Source organism: Aspergillus udagawae, assembly GCF_001078395.1.
Source record: "Aspergillus udagawae IFM 46973 DNA, scaffold_2, whole genome shotgun sequence".
NCBI lineage: Eukaryota > Fungi > Ascomycota > Eurotiomycetes > Eurotiales > Aspergillaceae > Aspergillus > Aspergillus udagawae.
This window is the reverse complement of record NW_025091265.1, coordinates 1381243-1395623: the sequence shown is the minus strand read 5'-3', so window position 1 is coordinate 1395623 and position 14381 is coordinate 1381243. Positions and strand designations below refer to the sequence as shown.

Genomic DNA, 14381 nt, shown 5'->3' with positions numbered 1-14381 from the left:
CTTTCAGGACCAACGTGGGAAACGCCAAGATTCTTGGTCTCCAAAATGATCTAAACATCACTGGCCATCAGTATGACATAGGCCTTACGGTCTTCTATCTCACATATATCTGCAGGTGAGCGTCGATGACTGAAGATTTCTGATCGTGTTGCTTAGCGTGTGTCGGTAGCGAGCTTCCGAGCAATCTGATAATCAAGAAGGCGTCACCGAAGATCTGGTTACCTACTCTCACAATGGTCTGGGGAATTATCACCATGTGCCTGGGCTTCGTGCGTAATTTTGCGGGCTTTGTCGCCGTTCGCGCCATACTCGGAGTAGCGGAGGGAGGACTGTTACCTGGCATGGTATGTGGAGCTTGTCCCAGATCCTTCTCTCATACCGGCTGGTAGTGTTCCAGTGAGCGAGACTAAGACCCCGTCAGGTACTCTACCTGTCTTTCTTCTATAAACGTTCTGACTTAGCCCTTCGCATCGGCCTATTCTACACGGCGGCATCATTATCGGGGGCTTTTGGAGGTAAAAACTAACCCCCTTCTGGGTAATTCAAGAGTGGTGATTGCTGACGCGAAGTACCTAATTTTTGATAATAGGGCTCTTGGCTCGAGGATTGGCAGCGATTGGACCGAGAGGTGGTCTTGAAGGATGGCGTTGGATTATGATCATTGAAGGTCTATTGGTAAGTTAACGCGAACATAATATCCGTGCTATTTCTGATCCCTTTCAGACTTTCGCATGCGGCGCTCTCAGTTACCTCTGTCTTCCCAACAATATAGAGACGGCAACTTTCCTGACAGCCGAGGAACGAAAGTTCGCCTGTGAGAGAATGCAACTGGATAGTCCATCTGTACCAGAAGGGTATGTCGACGCTCTTGTCGATTTCTTAACCAAGAAGCGCCTGTCCTACTGATATCGACTCTAAGTTCAATTTGTGCTGACATCGCTCAACAGAACTCTTGAGGCTGAACAGGAGGCTTTCAGGTGGTCCGAGGTTGTCCGAGGTGTACTGGACTTGAGAATGTGGCTCTCAGCAACAGCGTACTTTGCTATCTTGTCTGGGTTATACTCTTTTGGACTTTTTGTCAGTCGACTCCGGACTGCCACCAAACAGTTATCTTTGCTCATGACAGAAATCTAGCTACCTACCATCATTAAGGAAAGCGGCTTTGCGGCCGATGCGAACAAGGTGCAGCTTTGGACTGTTATTCCGTACGCTGTCGCGGCTGTAATCACAGGTGGGCTCTTTGATCATCAACCAATGCAAGTTTACTCAGTTGCTGATCGCATGCCGTTTTCTGGTCCAGTCGTTGTGGCTCTCATCTCAGACCGGCTGCAGCTTCGCGGTGTTATCATGCTGTTTACCCTGCCGATTGCGATTGCAGGTTACGGAGCAATTGCCAACATCGAGTCTGCCAAAGTCAAGTATGGGATGACCTTCCTCATGGCCACGGGCATGTACAGCAGCGTCCCATGTATCCTGGTTTGGAATTCCAACAACTCCGCTGGGCATTACAAAAGGGCCACTACGTCGGCAATGCAGTTGGCAATTGCAAACTGTGGAGGGTTTGTCGCCAGTAAGTCTTCTGTTCCTCTTTCCCTGTGCCTGCTTGCTAAAGTTAAGTTCCTGGACTGACATGTGCGTTTTTTCTATCAGCATTCAACTATCCTGACAAGGACAAGCCAGGTTACCATCGAGGTCACACAGTAGTTCTCGGCCTGCTCATATTCGCATGGGTCATGTAAGTGTAACGGCCGTGCCTATATCGATATCATAGCAGTCCAACTGATCTTGTATTTAGGATCCTATTGAATGTCTTATACTGCGCTAAAATCAACAGAGACAAGGCGCACGGCAAATATGCACAGTATACAGGATGTAACGATGATAGGGATCCACAATTCAAGATGGTTTTGTGAAGGAAGTCTATGCCTGCATACTGTATTTAATGATGATAAGATTTTCAATAATCACAGCTCATCCTGGGAAGATAGCCTCTTCACACATGAAATATGAAGATGTGATGTGACAAAGAGAACTTTGGCAGGATGTTGTTGTCAACAACTATGATCCCAGGAGTTTCCAGTTTCCCGAGAGTTTTCATCTGTACAACCAAAACGAAAATGCACCGCGGTAGGACGATCTGAGATACCACATGAAACTGCCTGGCTACGTGTTGTAATTCGCAAAGAACAGTCGGAGACAGTCAGAGTTGGGCTTCATGTTCGCAATCAGACATCTAAGCGCTCTCTCCGGGCTGATTCGAAGCCATCCTTTGCGCGCGCTCTCTTCCCGCAAAGCTTATCAGCATCCCGATATCATAGATTGCTTTCAGGATACCAGCAAGCGTGAAGGAAGCACCGAACAGATTATGATCGGCCAAAACACCGGTGATGAGCGGCCCTAAGCTCTGACTGCAAGTCTTGACGACGTTGATGGCGCCCATGATAGCAGTGCGCTTCTCGGGCGGAAGAGCAGCGGCCAAGAAGGCACTGCGTGGCGCAACATCCATGCTCTGCGAACAGGCACGGAGGACCGAGAAGGTCAAGGCTGCCGGCAGGGCGGAGGGTACTGGGATGAGCGCCAGACAGATGGCAGATGGCAGATGGGTGAAGACCATGGTCTGTGATATAGTCAGAAACCTGAGAGTCAATGGAAGAATGCAACTGAAGGCGAAGAGCGAACCTTGATATTGCCGATCCGTTTGGCTATGGAGGATGCAACCAGCATCGAGGCGGCGGAGATTAAGCTTGTGGTAAAGAAGATCGAGCCTAGTTCACCCTCGGGCAGAGAGAACTTGCGCTTGAAGAAGTATGTCATCCAGGATCTGTGAAGCACGGTCAGTCCGATGCTTTTGGTCGTCTGATGGTGTAACTAATACGTACAATGAGGCCAACCCTGAAGCGAACGAGTCCAGACCAAACAAGACGAAGAGTGTGATGACTAAGGAAACGAGATCGCTACTGCCGAGGAAAGAGAGGAGTGATTTCTTCTGATTGTTCTCGGTATTGGCTCTTTCGCCCAGGAGAGGCTGGGTTTCCGGGCCATCGGCTGCTCGTTGTTGCTGTTGAGAGGCAGTAGCACCATTCTTGTCCTTCTTGGCGGCTTCAACCTCGTGGCTGAGGCAGATGGAAAGAAGAAATTTGACTGCACCGATTCCGGCATATGCGAAAAAGACAATCTGGCAAGCATGGAGATATTGCCACCCTTTGGTAGTTTGCAGGAGGTTGATGATCCACCCGCACACCATCATTCCAAGGGCGGTGCCAGCGGTGCCGATCAGAGAGTACCAGACGAAGATATCGCTCAGATGTTCTTGGGCAGTAAGATGAGCCAGAGTAGATTCCTCAACAGCTCGAAAAGGACCAATTTCATTCCCACTGCGACATCCAGAATCGTGAACAAGATGAACAGGACATTGTTAAAGAGCCAGGTCAGCACTCACCTGGGACTGATGACGCCGAGCACTGCAGCGGCTAAGAGAATCCAGTAATTGCGAAATAGACCGAAGACGATACCACTACAGGCCATGAGTGCAGACCCCAAAGCCAGGACTGCTCTGCGGCCCATTGCATCTGCGAAGAGAGTAAGGAAAAAGCTGATTGCGACATCGCCGACAAGAGTCAAGGTCATAAATAATCCAATGCGGTCATCTGAGATACCCAAGGTAGACAGATATGAAGCTAATATCAGAGTTGAACCTCCATAGGCGAAGAGTCGGATGAAGCGCTGGGCACAGAGAAGCTTGACGTCCAGTGAGGAATGCCATAGTGTCAGAAGGCCCAGTTCGCCGAGGACTTTTCTGTGCAGACCGTCAAATCTGCCCTGAACAGAGTCTGTGGATGCCATGTGAGCGGATCGGTCATTCAACTGGTCAGAGGTGGAAAAATTGTATACCTTTCTTTTCTCTCCATCGCCAAGACGGTCGTTTCCATGCCCGCCCGACAAAGGACGAGAAAACAGGCAACCATCACCGATCGCCCGCTTCCATTTCTGGTTAAATCGGCCGAGATGGCTTGATCCCTTCTGGGAAATTCCAAACAGCAACCAACGCCTCAGTAGGATATCGCTATATCTCATACTTATCCGCATGTAGGTCTGAATGTCTGGAACTATCCATCTTACTCATGTGTACTAAGCATCCGGAAGATCTCAACAATGGAAGGACTCTACGTCACTAAGGAATGACAGTCCGCCATTGAACCAACATGACGATGACCATGGCACCCTAACAAGGCAAAGAATATAAATTGGCGCAGTATAGGGGCCGATCACAATGTCTCGAATTCAAGCGGAAGCCAGCATCGATATAGCCATACAGTGATATACCAACCATGAGAGATCGCCTGATGATATCGGCCATGGCCACTATGGCTTTCACATCGGCTCAAGCATGCGACATCGTCCCTGCGGTCGCGCATACATTCTATGGATTCCCTGACAACAACCCTGCAGGCCCTGCAATCGCCTACGATTGTGGTCGTGGCCTCATAGCCAGCGGGATCGGCACTTTTGACGATCCTCTGACCTTCGCCTCGGTCCCTGGCGAGTTCACACAGTGCGAAGTCATCTTCGCCCCGTATCTACACAAGTACATTCAGCTCGAGGATCTTTGCTCTCAATGCGCAGATGAATGGACCAGCTCTGGAATCCATCACATCGATATCTGGACGGGAAGTAACACCACCGACGGAGGCCAGGACCAGATCAACTGCGAAATGAGGCTGACCCCAACGGGCGGCTTGTCGATCGTGCGTAATCCCAGTGCGGATTTGGCTGTTGATGGTATGTTGCCACTTACATTCGCCATCTTTAGTTGTGGCTGGTAACAATGACGACTTTTAGCCACTCCGCTCTTTGTCCCTGGCGGCAACCCATCCTGCAATATTGACCATGTTTTCCCTGATGAGAGTGCTGCGAACTTTTGTTAGCTGGCTTTTAGGAAGGTTCACATTTGGTTTATTGCCTGCACGATGCGTGGCAAGGCTTGCTGTTGACGGGTTATAAGGCGATTGTAAAATGTCATGTTGGTGTTATGTTCTAGAACCTCAATAAGATTATCGTTCTGCAGATGCTGCCTAAACAGATTCCGCGCAATGATTCTTCTTAGTCGTACATGGAAGGTGATCCCTACAGACAAAGCTCCGAGTGGAAATGGTATTTTGATAAAATGAAACGCTAGTCTATACTACAGAAGCTTGTAATCGAGGAACAAAGCCCGACAAAGGCAGTAATTGTCCAAATATTATAGTAGAAACGTCGTCATCACAGTGAAGGCGATGGAGCCGCTTTGTCTGATCTCGGCGGCCATTTGACACGCCTTTCAGCGCGAACGTATAGGTTGATCGGTCGGATCAGCTGGAACATGGGATCGTACTCAATATGCCCATCATTCTCCCTGGTAAACTTGTATCGGTACACTAGCTTAGGCAGGAAGACTTTGACTTCTTGCAAAGCAAAGTTGAACCCGATACACATGCGAGGTCCGGTGGCGAAGGGAATATAGGCCGCCTTGTGTCTGTTCTTGACTTCCTCTGTGTCCCAGCGATCAGGATCGAACCGCGCAGGATTGCTCCACACTTCTGGATTGTTGTGAAGGTGGTGCAAAGCGCCAATGACGACCGAGTCCTGTGGAAGCTTGTAGCCACCTGGAAGAATGAGATCTATTTTGGCGGTTCGTGCAGGTTGATATGAAGGATTATGCCGACGCTGGGTCTCCTTGATAAACTTGTCCATGAAGGTCAGGCGATCCGTCAAGTCCGCAGTAAGTTTCGTGTCGGCATCAATGTCATTGTCGATTAGTTCTTGCAGCAACCTCTCCTGCACCTCGGGGTAGGTGACAAGACCGTAGATAAGCCATGATAATAATGAGCTAGTGGTTGTAAAGCCGGCTCCTGTTGCGACCACCAAAGCCTGCATTAGACTGGTCTTGGGCAGCTTTTCGCCCTTGTTGTCGGTGGCTCGAATAGCGTAGTCTAGAGAAATCAGCCAACGTATTCATCCAAGTTGTAAGAAGCTATCACGTACCAACCATGTTGGATGCTTTCAAGGCCGCATCCTGTAGAGGAAGATCTTCAATGCCCCCGCGAGCCGCGTTTTGGATGGACTCATTGACCATATCAATGATGCGCCCTCTGGCATTTCTCAACCGTTGCGGGTCACCGAACGGTAACTTGGCATACCAATCACCCCAAGCAGTCACTTTCTTATTCAGTTCCAATGACTCCGCTATACGATAGACAAGTTCATGGGGAGGTGCATCGATAGACGAGAAGTGTTTGAAGTCAATTCCAAGGACCAACTTGCCAACCGCCTGCGATCCAAGCTTGAGCATGTACTGATAGACGTTCCATGCTTCCTCTTTCTCATCTAGGGCATCAAAGACGTTGAACGCGTCTTCAATCGTTTCCTGCATCATGGGGGCATAATGACGCACGGCCTTCGGGCCAAGTGCTGGTGGCAGGAATTTATGTGCAGTTCTCCACTCCGGAGTATCAGTGTCGCCCAAAAAGACACCAGCTTCCTGATTCTTGATCGGATGCAGAGGGTGCGCTGCATTGATCTTCTTCGTGAAGAAGTCTGTCTCGGAGAAAATAATTGACGAGAGCTGTGGATCATTGGTATGGTATACGGTGCGACCCATGTTGGTTGTCTTGAAGATCGGCCCGTACTGTTCGAAAAGGCGCTGGTGATTTCCCAGATGGTCGGGATAGACTTCAAAGAAGTTCCCGATGAAGGGAAGGCCCTTGGGGCCTGGTATCTCGCGCACCGGCTTCCCATCGATTGTGATGCTGATGGTATCTTCACTTGCGGTGATTTCCGGCACATCATGCAGTATAGAATTCTGCGATAGGAATCCAATACCTGCGAGTGTCAGCTTATCTATATTGTGCTCCGGCTGGGTTAGATAGACCTTACCATTGGGCTCAACGATGGCGAAGTGCGCCGCAATCAGATGCCTTAGGTCTTCATATGTCGTCGTTGACTCAAAGTGGATCTGTTTCGCAGTCGCGATGGGCTCACCCAGAAGGTGAAAGAGCTTTGTTGTCGTCGACATCCTGTCGCAAACTGGCGTGCAGACTCCACAGCAAAATGATTTGGAGGTATGGGACTCTGTCGGTCAGGAACCGAAAACTTTGACGGACGGCCATCCTCAGTCATTTATAGGGGGGTTATATGACTTTGCAAGTCTATGCAAAATGGCTCCAGATAAGATGCAGCTCGGATAAAAGCCGAACTACAGCAAGAGGAAACAGAGCATCACGGCATAGTGTATCCACCTCATGGATAAGGGACGGGTACTATGGATTCAACGGAATCGGCGAGTCCGTCTTGACTAGTTCGACGCGCTGAATTCGTCAGCGACTATATCCCAGGAGAGGTTACTATTTCAAAGGTGCCTCGGCTGTTTGAGGCTTTGTGTTGGATTCTAAGATTAAATCCAACTCTAATTGAGTGATCGACATTGAAGTCCCACCACTAACCAGAGATTTCTGCTTATGCAGACGAGGCATGTACAAGTACAACAGCACTCCGTACAATGGTGACAGACGTCTAACGGGCAATTGGAATCATGACAACGGACCAGTCTGCTTCACCTTGACTGGGTTGAGTGGCATCAGGGTGCTGATGTTGTCCGTTTGCTATTTGGAAAATTGCAAGCGACGCACAGCCCGTTCATTCAGTGAGAAGTTGTACCGGTGTACAATTCGGTAACCCGACCGAAGAACAACAAAGACTTCTTTTGCACCTGGATAAGGCGTGCCGAGCCAGAAACAGTCCAGCACTATTCTCAGGATAAACCGTCCATGTTCGGGCCGATCTCAGACAAAAAACAAAAGCGAGACCAAAAGTTTACTTGTGCCGAGGCAAAGATGCCGATTCGAGAAGACTAGTGCGGTGCGCTAGAATTGCAGGGGAAGTTGCACCGGTGGAGGTAAACCGGGAGTGGATACAAGAGATGATTATTAGGGTTTCATTTCCTACTGAATAATTAGTAGAAGGATCATTAGTACGGAGTGCTCGGTGTGCACTAGAATAGAGCACGGATACAGAGTGGTTGAGCAGGAATAATGATGAATTTTATCCGTCTTTTCACTGGCCGATGCTTTCGCTCAATGGTTGCTAACGTTGACATGGTTTATAAAATCCGCGGACTGCCTGCTGTCCCGAACCGATACGACTTCTGTTCATTTGAAGCTTTCCCTTTGATTCTTGATACCGTTAGCAATGCCTGTTCCAGCGATGGCAGATGTCAGCGACGCCCAGAAAAGCCCTGCTCATAATTTACCCGAGTACACATTGAAGGAAGTTGCACTACATAACCGCAAGGACGACAATTGGATTGTGATTCACGGACAAGGTAAGTCGCACGACCCTCAGGATAGTATAGAACTCGAATAAGAAGCTTTCATTTGCTGAGACTTGCCAGTGTACGATGTGACAAAATACCAACAAGATCATCCCGGCGGCGCAGATGTTCTGGTTGAAGTTGCCGGCTCAGATGCGACAGAAGCATTTGAAGACGTCGGTCATTCAGAGGATTCGCGCGAGATTCTGCAAGAATTCCTGATCGGAACCCTTCAGGGCGGGAAAGAATATGTCCCTCCGAAGAAAGTTCGCGTCATCGCTCAGAGCTCCGTTGAGACTCCTTCTTCATCAGCAACCCGATACGTAGGAGCGGTCACCAGTCTCCTGGGGGCAGTTGCCTCCTTGATGTATGTCTACCGCCGCGGTTCTCTGCACGGACTTGATACCACAGGGTCACTTCACAGATATCTCTCTCAACATTTAAGCGGGCTAAGGCTGCCGCAGGGAGGCTTTGCCAATGGATTCATCGCAGCTACTCTGATATGTGCGGCAGCAGGGGGTGTTATCGCACGTCAAGGCGCTAAACTCACCAAGATCGAGTCGGGATTCCTGCAGTATCCGCCGCATATCAAGGCACGTAAGGTGCCCAGGGCTGACCCGCACTTGCTTAAAGGGTTCCTTGACTCGAAGGAGTTTCAGCGCCTGCCTCTGATCCACAAAGATCAGTTATCCTCAAACGTATACCGCTTCGTGTTTGGGCTACCTGATAGCAACGGAGTGATTGGTCTTCCCATCGGTCAGCACGTCGCCATTCGCGCTGTTATCGATGGTGCCACCGTGAGCCGGTCGTATACACCCGTCTCGAACAACCTAGACCGAGGACGACTGGAATTAGTCGTGAAATGCTATCCGGACGGCATGCTCAGTGGAAAGTACCTAGCGAACCTGCAAGTGGGTGACGATGTCGAATTCAGAGGCCCCAAAGGAGCGATGCGCTACAAACCAGGGTTCTGCAAGAAGCTAGGAATGGTCGCCGGGGGAACGGGAATCACACCAATGTTCCAGCTGATCCGTGCTATCTGCGAGGACGAACGTGACACGACCGAGATCAGCCTTATCTACGCCAATAGAACGGAGGGGGACATCTTACTGCGGGATGAACTCGAGCAGTTTGCACGCAACTACCCCAAGAATTTCAGGCTGTGGTACATGCTTGACACTGCCCCGGAGAACTGGGCGTATGGAAGCGGATTTGTCAACCAGGAGGTCCTCACTGAGCGGCTATTCGCGCCTTTGCCTGACACTAAGGTTCTCCTCTGTGGGCCTCCGGGAATGGTGAGCGCTACCAAGAAGACGCTAACTGCAATGGGATTCCAGAAGCCAGGACCAGTTTCTAAGATGACCGACCAGATTTTCTGCTTCTGATCTAATAATCCCGTTGGCAAGGGGAGGCGTATAGTATCCTCAGTGGAATGACATTGCAGTTGTTCATCTGGCGATGCGCTGAAGTAGTCTAGTCGCTTTTCCTTCCTGTATAACAACAAATTGATACAGTACGTCTTTGGTAGACTCATCGGCCTTGCTTTGCGCGTGTTGATTGACCTGATTACTGCGTTGTGCCAGACTAGAGGATGCGGTTCACATGTTCAGAACCTCATCTCGGTTGGAGCCGGTGCAAGCACGTCAATGCCCGGGGAAGGCCGCTGAAAGAACGTAATGATTACTGAAAGTAGGAGATTCTCTTCGCAAGGACATAACAGATGGGTATCACGTGCTACTGCTAGCTGTATGTATCTATTCAAAGCAAAAACGCAGAACCAGCAAGTACGAGTAAAGCCGCAACAGCATGATTGACTGCCGTCCCAACAGGCAAGTTTCGGTCGCCCCGGCTACTTTTGACCAGCGTTCCACCCGCAGCACCGGGGCTATACCTTGAGGTGCGGCGGTCAGGTTGGACCGGCCTCGCAGTTGCATTGAATGGAATCGGCTTGGGTGGAAGATCGTACTGATTGGCAGGAAGGATCCTCACCTCCCCGGTTACATCAACATAGAGATACGCCGCCTGAAAGAAAGGACGACCGAGGATAATCTCCTCAGTATTCTGCTCAAAGCTGCACCGGCTGCTGCTGTCGGTCAGGTTCCCGGGAATCCCAATCAAAATCGAACTAGAGACACTTGCAACTCGGTTCGGGAACATGTTGATTTCCAGCGTGATGTTGCGGCCGCACCAATCTTGTGGCAGGATCAGCGAGTCGCTGGTCAGATCCAACCGGGCAGGGTACACGATGCTGGGTTCAGACTCGTCCGAGATCGAGAAGGGACCAGACCGTTTCACCTTGGCGTTGATGCTCGTATTGGTGCCACTCGAACCGGGATTATACTTCCAGACGCGTAAAATGACAGCGGAGAGGGTCTGCTTGCTGGTCTGCAGAAAGGTACCGTTGTTGTTCATGGTCTCTGCGATGGAGATCCAGGATGTCGCGTCGTCGGTGAGACGATTGGCGTCGTAGATCCCGCCTACTGCGAGTGAACCATTCCATTCGTCTTTATGGCCTAGGTTTAAGCCAAAAGGGACTGTCCTTATGGGAGTATTCTTATCGATCCCGCTTGCGGTGACTGTCAGGTGAGAGTCGTTCCCTAGGTTTAGAATGTGACGGTCGTTCTGTGTTACGGAGAGATTGACATGGTTGCCGTTGAGGTCTCCTACGAACTGGGCGTCCATCAAAGCGTACTGTGTTCCGTTCAGCAGCTGGCTACCATATTCCCCACCAACATTGTCGTTGTCGCGTTGCCCAACAGATATGGTATACGCATTCACCGTGCCATTCCCACTCGTAACATTGGCACCCCAAGGTGTTGTAACATCGTCGGACAGACCGACCAACGGGACCACCCAACGATCGGGGCTCGTGATCGGGACAGGCGTAGAGGTGGATGGGGGATAATAGATTTCAGTGGCTGGAACGATCACCGTTGTGGTTGCTGTTGGTTCATCATGCGCTGTACTTCGAGCTAGACTCGCGAGGATTTGCAAGTGACAGAGCAAAGCAGATTTGATGGTGAAAGGATGCTGCCTCTTCCAAAAGCTTCGCGTCATATTGTCATTTGAACAAGTCGCAATCTTTTAGACCTCGTCAGCATCACCAAGACAGCCAAATAACATTGAGGACAAATAAAAAGAAATAAAATCACAAACCCAAATGTCTCGATACGCTCATTGTTATAATCGAAGACTGTAAGGACAAACACAGCCTCGAGGCAGAACTAAGGCGGCACTGATCTGTCATTAAATGAGCTGAAACCAACATTACTCCATGACCGAATCCCCTATTATGGATCTTGCGACAGAAGAATCTGCATTGTCGGCCTCCGCTTGGCTGATGATCAGCGTTATAGTGGATAGACGGCCCCAGTTCTAGTTCATTGGCATGAAGAGGTTTGTCAATCATTTGCCAATGAGTTTTGCTCCTAATAATAATAGCCTTGTATAACATGAACCTACTTTATCTTTAATCTCTAAGGGGTTCTCTTAATGGCTATTACGCATGCACACAGCCCTGACCGTGAGAGAGGCTTAGATGGGGCTATTAAGCAGACCACATCAATAAGGCTACAAACACATCGACTATCTCTGTTTCATGTTAACTATTACTGTAGCAGGAAATTCACCAGAAGAATATGATGATCATCTAAGGTACTCTGTAGTGCACTAAAATGCATTCAGTTTTCTGAGACTGATTTTGTACTGGATTTTGTAGTCTGCGATGTAGGCGAAGATAAAGACCTCCGCTAACCTGTCAGGCCAGGATTTCTGTATATACCTCATGAACACGAGGATGTTATCTCCATTTACTTTTCATCCATGACTTGCATTCATATTGGTTTAATTGATTTATGATACGCTAGGTCCGTAGAGTTGAGGGAGAACTTGAAGCGATAGCCTCTATACGATTATCACATGGATACTATTTCTTTAGGAGGGATATAGGCAAGGTAGGATAAATTCAGCTGTATATCTCTACGCCTGCTATTTCGGATGTGCCAAATTTGGACCCTTGTTAAATTCCAAGAGTAACATTGGAGGACCATCACGAACATCTGGCTGTGATGAGCAGGTAAGAGTGTGCATGCTCTTGTCTTCTAAGCACTTGACTTCATTCTCATATTCAGTCTATGTAGGGTCAGAGCAATAAAGATTAGTGAGGATGAGGATGGGCCCTGCAGGGCTGAATGAATTTCATCGCAAGATCGCGAGGCCTAGGGAGGCGTATGAAAGTGAAACGAATCGACCAGACAACCGAGACCATTATCAATCTTTCGAACAAGGTGTAACAGTAGGATTATAATGTTGTATAGACTTAAAAGTCGTCGACACTTGCTTCAGACCCCGGTCGAAAAGAAATTAGACCAGGGTGCCAAGTACCTCCCCCTCACAAATTCCGCAATGTGATTGCACAGTCACGGGAGCCTAGGAATTTGAAGGGATTAGCTTGCCGCTTCGCGTTATCAATAATGATTAGTAGCTCTGCAGAACTTGGAATTGCCGAGTCGTTGCTGTACCTTGTGGGGACTCATCCCAGGTCATGTGGGGATAGTCACAGATAAATGCCAGATCTATGCCAGGAACAGATAGCACATTCCTCTCTTGTCTTAGGCCGCCGTTCATGTAGATTGATCAAAGTCATCGAATCCAATCCGACACGCGTGATGATCTCTTCAGGATGGTCCTTATCTCCGGGCGAGCATCAAGCAGGGCCAGTCACCCCTCATCTTAGGCTGTCACTGTAACCCATGCTGCTGGAGGTTCTCACCTCATAGCGAAATTTTGATGCGCTACACGAACTGAGGACGTGACTGAGCAAATTGCGATCGTCCTTCGGATGAGAGGATGAAGCGACAAACATAGCATACTGAAACTGGCTCACTGGAGAATCGAAGGCCTATGTAACCCAGCCATGGTCAAGTGGAGCTTTTTTGTTACAACTTCCATGCAATGCGTCTGGATTCCTTCTGCTACCGAACGTCGCAAGCATTGCTGTGTCGACACTCTCAATGGGACTGAGACGCGCAACCGTTGAGATGTAACCTGGAGGGCGCTTCCATCTTCAGCATTCCCGACGAATTACCCTCATGAACTTGGCGAGGACGAAAGGTATAAGAACAGGGCGATTGACGGCAAGGTTATGCATCAATCCACCAAGTCTCTCACAAGCATCCAATCGAAAACAAACGGAAATATCACCTGGCAACGATGATGTTCAGCAAAGTTGTGCTGGGTTTGCTCGCTGTCAGCCTGGCAGCCGCTCATATGGAAATGAGTTGGCCGTATCCCCTTCGCAGTCGCTTCGACCCACAGGTGCCTGAGGAGGATATCGACTACTCGATGACCAGTCCTCTGGACAGCGATGGTATCTCACCCCCTTAAGCATAATCAGGCTGAATCCGTGCATGTCTAACAAATGGCAGGCTCTAATTTTCCATGCAAAGGATACCAGACCAATACTCCCTGGCGCGCAACCGCTCAATATACCGCTGGTCAGACCTACAACTTGACCCTTACCGGCTCCGCAACCCATGGCGGTGGCTCTTGCCAGCTCTCTCTGAGCTACGACAATGGACGGACCTTCAAAGTCATTCAATCCATGGAAGGTGGATGCCCACTCGTGTCGAGGTATAACTTCAAGATACCTGGTGATGTCGCTAACGGCCAAGCCCTGTTTGCCTGGACTTGGTACAATTTGATCGGCAACCGGGAGTTGTACATGAATTGCGCAGATGTGGTTATCAGTGGAGGTACTGGCAGCCCTTCCTCTTTTGGGAGTGCTTATCCTGATCTCTTCGTCGCGAATGTTGGTAATGGTTGTGCCACTGTCGAAGGAAGGGAGACGGTCTTTGCCAATCCAGGTAAACAAGTCATTTATGGTGGTAAAGTCACACCGTCAAGCCCTGTATTTCCTGTTTGCCATTGAAGATGAAAGTATCGCCGGTTCAGGGTCGAGACCAAAGGAACATGTCATTGTACATAGTTGAGTTTTGCTGAATGCGAGGAATCTGTACTCATCTGCATACACTTTGAC

General features: G+C 49.4%; 7 protein-coding genes across 7 annotated transcripts; 4 read left to right on the top strand and 3 right to left on the bottom strand.

Annotated features, from left to right (window-relative positions):
• Positions 1-233: 233 nt before the first annotated feature.
• Aud_002820 (putative MFS transporter) lies at positions 234-1913 on the top strand (the record flags this gene model as incomplete). The annotated part of the gene is made up of 9 exons (XM_043287779.1): positions 234-344; positions 422-515; positions 590-675; positions 724-854; positions 948-1077; positions 1135-1231; positions 1301-1570; positions 1651-1735; positions 1835-1913. The coding sequence occupies 9 exons, from the start codon at positions 234-236 to the stop codon at positions 1911-1913; spliced, it is 1083 nt and encodes a 360-aa protein (XP_043143714.1).
• Positions 1914-2233: 320 nt separating this feature from the next.
• On the bottom strand, positions 2234-3843 carry Aud_002819 (putative MFS transporter; the record flags this gene model as incomplete). Its single annotated transcript, XM_043287778.1, has 4 exons — positions 2234-2617; positions 2680-2821; positions 2880-3374; positions 3440-3843. 4 exons carry the CDS (start codon positions 3841-3843, stop codon positions 2234-2236), a joined length of 1425 nt encoding a protein of 474 aa, XP_043143713.1.
• A 485-nt stretch (positions 3844-4328) lies between these two features.
• Aud_002818 (uncharacterized protein) lies at positions 4329-4925 on the top strand (the record flags this gene model as incomplete). The annotated part of the gene is made up of 2 exons (XM_043287777.1): positions 4329-4779; positions 4840-4925. 2 exons carry the CDS (start codon positions 4329-4331, stop codon positions 4923-4925), a joined length of 537 nt encoding a protein of 178 aa, XP_043143712.1.
• Positions 4926-5259: 334 nt separating this feature from the next.
• On the bottom strand, positions 5260-7051 carry Aud_002817 (cytochrome P450; the record flags this gene model as incomplete). The annotated part of the gene is made up of 3 exons (XM_043287776.1): positions 5260-5969; positions 6022-6858; positions 6913-7051. The coding sequence occupies 3 exons, from the start codon at positions 7049-7051 to the stop codon at positions 5260-5262; spliced, it is 1686 nt and encodes a 561-aa protein (XP_043143711.1).
• A 1172-nt stretch (positions 7052-8223) lies between these two features.
• Positions 8224-9729, top strand: Aud_002816 (putative cytochrome b5 reductase; the record flags this gene model as incomplete). The annotated part of the gene is made up of 2 exons (XM_043287775.1): positions 8224-8356; positions 8426-9729. 2 exons carry the CDS (start codon positions 8224-8226, stop codon positions 9727-9729), a joined length of 1437 nt encoding a protein of 478 aa, XP_043143710.1.
• A 373-nt stretch (positions 9730-10102) lies between these two features.
• Aud_002815 (uncharacterized protein) lies at positions 10103-11401 on the bottom strand (the record flags this gene model as incomplete). Its single annotated transcript, XM_043287774.1, has 1 exon — positions 10103-11401. One exon carries the CDS (start codon positions 11399-11401, stop codon positions 10103-10105), a length of 1299 nt encoding a protein of 432 aa, XP_043143709.1.
• A 2154-nt stretch (positions 11402-13555) lies between these two features.
• Positions 13556-14273, top strand: Aud_002814 (lignocellulolytic auxiliary activity family 11 protein; the record flags this gene model as incomplete). Its single annotated transcript, XM_043287773.1, has 2 exons — positions 13556-13712; positions 13771-14273. 2 exons carry the CDS (start codon positions 13556-13558, stop codon positions 14271-14273), a joined length of 660 nt encoding a protein of 219 aa, XP_043143708.1.
• Between the last annotated feature and the right edge of the window lie 108 nt (positions 14274-14381).